At 47.5% G+C, this 6,000-nt stretch overlaps 1 protein-coding gene across 1 annotated transcript in view; it reads right to left on the bottom strand.

Moving 5' to 3' along the window:
* Positions 1–1,069: 1,069 nt before the first annotated feature.
* Positions 1,070–6,000, bottom strand: part of LOC144821712 (uncharacterized) — an 83,432-nt gene continuing 78,501 nt past the window's right edge. Inside the window, exon 5 of the mRNA XM_078678928.1 lies at positions 1,070–1,340. Coding sequence (XP_078535054.1) covers positions 1,185–1,340 — 156 coding nt within the window. The 3' untranslated portion in view covers positions 1,070–1,184. The remainder of the gene's footprint in view (positions 1,341–6,000) is intronic.

Here is a 6,000-nt window from a genome sequence, read left to right as displayed (position 1 = left end):
ATATTAAAGTTTTGCTTTAAATAAAATTAGGAAAATGGAATATCAAAGCTGGTCTTGTAATTTTTCCTACGCCTGATTTTCTTTCTAGCAGATTCATTGCCACTATGGTGGTGTGTCTGAATAAAATTAATGTTTGATTAAACCCATGGTAAACCGTATAAAACTATAGGTGTAAATAATAATTGCTTGAATAGGTTTAGGCACTCCGCCAAATGTTACAGCATTACTCCTTTGTGTTTCACCAAAATCCTTGAAGCCGAATTAAGTGAACAGAGTAAATGTGCAGTGTTATGGGCCCCACTGACGAATGAGTGTGTGTTCAGAGGTTTCAGGGAAATGGTAAGTGCTGATTAGAAATGATTTTTGGAGTTCCGCTGTAGCAACAGCCTAGTACAAAGAAGTTACAAACTGTAGTTGTGTCGAGTGAGTCACTTAACACAATCGTAATTCATAACCTTTACTGCTGTGCGGTAGGATGATGATGATGAAATCAATGCCGGCAATTAATGATGATGTATTAGGGTCCTTTGGAAAAAATATTGGCTTGCACATAGACTGAGCAAGCAGAGGAAGATCCTCGCCCTGCCTTCAAATTGAATTACTGTTGCTTTCACCACATCTGCCCCGTCAAGCATGTGATCAATTGTTGGTGTACATTTAATGTCGTCACATCACACCTCAATATAAATCACACAGCCCGGGGTAAGAGGGTTAGGGTTTGATGAATGGATGGGAAGGGGGGTTTGGGGAAAGGTTTGACAAAGAAAAACAGTATGCATGGACACAACAAAAGCAAAACACAATCTTGCCAGACGAGCATGATCTTATCCAATAAATCTATAAAGGGAGAAAAAGAAAATTCATGCATGATGATGATGAAGAAAACTTGATGGTTTATGATAATAAGTAGTGCTTACCAACTACTGCTACTAGACAGTACAGGGCAGCAGTATATTAATATTCATTTTGCCTTGCCTGGGTGTATGCCCTCAGAGAGACCCAAATTACATGTTGTATCGGGCTTACTTTTAAAGATAACAAAGAAAATTAAAAAACAGTTGTAGGGATCAGTTAGCAAACAAACAACAACAAAACACACAGTTGTGATGATTAAAGAGAAAAAAGGAATCAAATGAATTAAAAGACGAATGATGAATTATACTAAAGTTACTGTATTATCCTGGTCAAATTGTGGAGTTGAATCTTGTCATTCCTCTTGGTCCTCCCTTCCATGAACGCACCGCAGAACAATCTTGGTTGGGTGCCACTGCATGACTGATGCGGTTTGGTAAGGTAAGTGTGAGTTGTTTCTCCCAGTATAGCACAGGGTAAAGGCCGGCCTGTAAGTGTAGATGGAAAAGCAAAAGGGTTATTGAAAAATCAATGAATAAAAAAAATGCATCAATTACTGTGGAGTACAAGAAGAGAAGAGAGAACAATTTCAGACTGAGGCGGCTTGGATACATCGTGTCTACTCTTCTGTTTATGGCGGTGATGGATTAAACCCAGATCTGTTGACTGGGTGTGAATGTTTGATTGGTTCAGAGGCTCCGTCCATCACCACCCCCTTTTACACCGCTTTATTCGCCATAAGTTGGCAGGGTATGCGCAGACGTGCGTCCCTTGCTCACTTTGCCACTGGATTCAAGCAAACCTGGCTGAAGACGGCTGAAATGCCAGAAACCGGTTCTAGGAAGCTTGTTTCTGGACAAGGGAAGGCGTGGCTTGGCAGTTCGGGCTGGACTGTTCCCATGAGGCACAGGGTCAGACTGATTTGCATATGGCCATGTCTGAACTGTGGTGGCAGAGTGGGCTAAAGAACGGCGATGGATTAAACCCAGATCTGTTGACTGGGTGTGAGTGTTTGCTTGGTTCAGATGCTCCGTCCATCACCACCCCCTTTTGTACCGCTTTGTTCGCCATAAGTTGGCAGGGTATGCTCAGACGTGAGTGCCTTGCTCACTTTGCCAATGGATTCAAGCAAGCCTGGCTGAAGACGGCTGAAATGCCAGAAACCGGTCCTAGGAAGCTTGTTTCCGGTCCAGGGAAGGCATGGCTTGGCAGTTCGGGCTGGACTGTTCCCATGAGGCACAGGGTCAGACTGATTTGCATATGGCCATGTCTGAACTGGGGTGGCAGAGTGGGCTAAAGAACGGTGATGGATTAAACCCAGATCGGTTGACTGGGTGTGAGAAAGTGGCTCTATATATAATGGACTAGAAGGAAGTACAGTGTGTATAGAGTCTAAAAACCCCAGAGGTATAACAGAGGTTAAAGTCAGAACCGACCTTACTCTCCAAAGTGGTAGCTTGGTCAAGCAGTAAGGCAGTACCAGAGGACAGTGTAAAGCATTTGATGTACACACTCAGTCAGCAAAAGGTTTCACACACTCAAGGACTGAACTCCATGCCAATTGTTTGTATATCCAGAGATATGGTTGTTTTACTTTTAGAACCAACAGTTATAAAAATATACTTTTCACATTACGAGTACTCTCATGTAAATACTTTGTATAGGAGCAATAAGTTTGTACACACAATAATCACAGGTTAGCTAATAAGCAGTACAGTTCTGAAACACACTCTAGCATTGAGCTCAATGGGTTTTCATAGGGAAGTACAATTGATTACTTTATGGATTACTTTGGTAGTTCCAGGACTAGATCATGGATTCAGTCCTGGGGTCTAAGCTGAAACCAGATTAGCAAACACGTTTTAGTTACAGTAATGATTTCTCCTGAATATAAAGCTGTTTTAAAAGTTCACACTTAGAAACTTTTCAAGGTGATACTCACAATGTGATTCAATGGGCTGAAAGGTACAGTACTGGCTTCTCTCCTGATCACAGGTGAGTATTTTCTAATTCGGACTTTGGCTGATTTTATAGGAATATTTTCAGTTTTCAAAACTTCACACTTTGAAAATTTTCGAGTCTAAAATGGGTCAATGTAATCCAATGGCAGGTAAGTGAATTTCCGGTTTCCAGGTGAATACTTGGTTGGTGAAGTACGGGTTCTGGGCATAGACTCAGGGGTCCCCCAGGGTCGGGTGAGTACAGTTGGTTTAGTCCCAGCGGCGCAGGGGCGGCCGGGTGTAGAGGTAGGTAGGCCCAATGTTATCCAATGAGGGAAAGGGGGGCTTCGGTTGGTGGCTGCTGGCTAGCAGGCCCTGCGGCTCTGGTAGCTGGGCTCCTGGTCACTTTCTCTGGGCAAGGGGGGAAGTAGGATAGGGCAAAGAGGTCACAGCCAGCGGTACTCGGGCGGCTGGATGCTGAGTGCTTTTGAGCCGTTGGGCGCTCAATGTTATCCAATGAGGATCTTGAAAAAGGAACAAAGACTGCAGGCTCGGGTACGGTTACTTTCCAGGGGCAACCAGCACTTCGAGAGGTAAGTTGGGATGTTGGAGCACAGGTAGGTACCCCAAAGGGAGGCACAGGGGGCTGTAGGGCGCCGGATGGAGGGGTGTCTTTGGGTGTCGGAAAAGCTTACCCTCGGCTGGCCGCGGTTGGGGTGGCCCCTGGTTCTGAGTCAGCAGGCGTCGGCTGGTTCGTCGAGGAAGGTCTTTGGGCACTGGACTTCAGGTCCCAGTCGCCTGGGGGACGTCCTCGTGGTCTTGGTTCGGGTTGGCCCGGCCCGGGCTCGGCTGGTGCAGAGTGGGCTGGTCCGGAGCTTCCTGGTGGGCACCAGGTGGGTTGTTGCAGCAGAGCCTCTGCTGATGGGAGTCCCAATCGTCAAGAGGGTCAAGGCAGGCAGTGTCCCAAGGTTGCTGTCCGCGGAGGTCGCCGGGTTTAGGCAGGAGCAGGTTCCAGGATCAACAGGCCGGTAGGGCTGGGGACAAATCAGTTGTTGTTGTCCTGTTGTTAGCAGCTGCACGGCGGGTCTTCTTCTTCTTGATCTTCTTTCTTCTTTTTGATATCGGGATCTGAGGAAGGAAGGTTCAGGGAGCCCCTAAATACTAAATTTAGGGGCGTTACATGTAGGGCAAGGGCAGGGACCAATGGGTCCCTGTCCTGGGGTGAGTACACCCCCTAGCCTGCTCCTCTCCTGTGGGAGGGGGGCAGGAGCCTAGCTGGGATTGGGCAGGACTCCCCATCTACAAGATGGCCGGAGCCTGGGGTCGTGCTTCACCTCGCCTCCTCCACCTGAGGGGTGGAGTTGGCACAGGTTGGCACACCCCCCTTCTTGACGTAGTTTTTCCTGCCAGTCTTCCAGCTAGAGTTGAGGAAGGACTGGTGGGGGGGGGGCTGGCTGCTGGGTACAGCAAATGGTCTGGAGAAGCTCTCAGAGGTGGTATGCCTTTGAAGCTTCCCCCTGTCCATCCTGGGGGAGGAGACATAGCACCTCAGCCAGGATGTGCTTTGTTACAGACCCAGGAGAGCGGGGGCTCTCCACCCGGGGGTCCAGCAACATGTCTGCTGTGTGGCAGCCTCTGCAGCCACTCAGCCCAGACGTGGATTGTAGGTTCGGGTTTTTGGAGGGCATCTCTAAGATGCCCTCTCGTGTATTTTACATTAATTCCCACACTGGCATCAGTGCGGGTTTAATGTGCTGAGAAGTTTGGTACCAAACTTGTCAGTCTTCAGTGAAGCCATTATGGTGCTGTGGAGTTCGTGAATGACAACCTCCCAGCACCATAAACTCTTAAATGGCAACACTGCACTTACAGTGCCCAGGAATGGCCCTGGGTACTGTAGGGGCACAGGGCTCATGCACCTGGACCCTCACCTCTGGCATAGGGCACCCAGCTAGAGGGGTGACTGAAGTATGCCAGGGCAGTGGGTTCTGTGGGCATGGCACACAGGAATGTGTGCCATGTTGACTCTTGCTTTAGTTTTGTACTTAGGCACTCAGCCTACAAAGGCAGTGTGTGGGAGCCTAGGATACAGGGCCCCTGAGGGTGGCACAATAAGTGCTGCAGCCCTCAGGGGTCTTCTCTGGTCACCATGCCCTGGATACCTAGGGTACCATTTACTAGGGGCTGACAGGGGCCAGAGATGCCAATTGGGTATTTTGTTTCAGCATAGCTTTTCTTTGTAGGGAAGGAACACAGGCCCTGGGTACCTGATTGGCAGGGATCCAGGGCACACTCAGTCAAAGTACATCAGCAGTTCAGAAAAAAGTGGGGGCATACCAAGGCAAGAAAGATTACACTTTCTCACACTGGGTGTGAGTGTTTGATTGGTTCAGATGCTCCGTCAATCACCACCCCCTTTTGCACCGCTTTACTCTTCTGTTTACAGCATTAAGATACAACAACAACAGGACAGAGTAGGCCCACATGGCACCGGGCCGTGACCCAACCTCCATTTAGCTTACATTTTGATAGAGCCAGACAAAGGCATATACAGCAATCTTGCATTTTCAAAATAAAGTGACTAAATCAATGCGCCGCTGTCAGTCATACCACTGCACTCGACTCCACCACTACACGGACATGTAGGTCTGCTGTGGTTCTGGTTGAATTGTTGTGTTTACCTTTTATGCCACTTCATGAAATGCAGTTATTCCATCAATCATCTCCGTTCCGACTGACTGACTGCGAAGATGGTATGGTCATCATCATGGTGTTGTTGTCCAAGGCCAACTCAGTCTGTAGTGTACCGAGTACAACTCTGACTAAGTCCACATTCCATATTAAAAAATGCAATGGATATTGGCCTGGAGGAGTAGGAGTAAAATTTGGTTATTAAACAAGAAGAGAAACCTAACATTGACTGTCACTTGAGTCACTTTGAGTTGGTAGATTAACTACTAGTACAGTTCGACTTCATTCATGCACAACGCGCTATCAAAACAAAAAACAGCAATCACTCAGAGTCTGCATACAACGCATGCCATCATTACCTGTCTTGCTCTTTGCTTTGGCTGTCAGATGCCTGCATAGTTCTTCTGACACGTGAGTGTTTTTTTTACAGAGGCGGTGGCCTCATTATTACTCCACATGCATTTTGAGTGTTAGTCGTTTCGGTTTTCGTATTCATCTGTGGCACTTTGTCGCTGTT

This window comes from Lissotriton helveticus, chromosome 2_2 (assembly GCF_964261635.1).
Source record: "Lissotriton helveticus chromosome 2_2, aLisHel1.1, whole genome shotgun sequence".
Lineage (NCBI taxonomy): Eukaryota > Metazoa > Chordata > Amphibia > Caudata > Salamandridae > Lissotriton > Lissotriton helveticus.
Note: the sequence above shows the minus strand (reverse complement) of the source record. Positions and strands in the feature narration are given on the sequence as shown.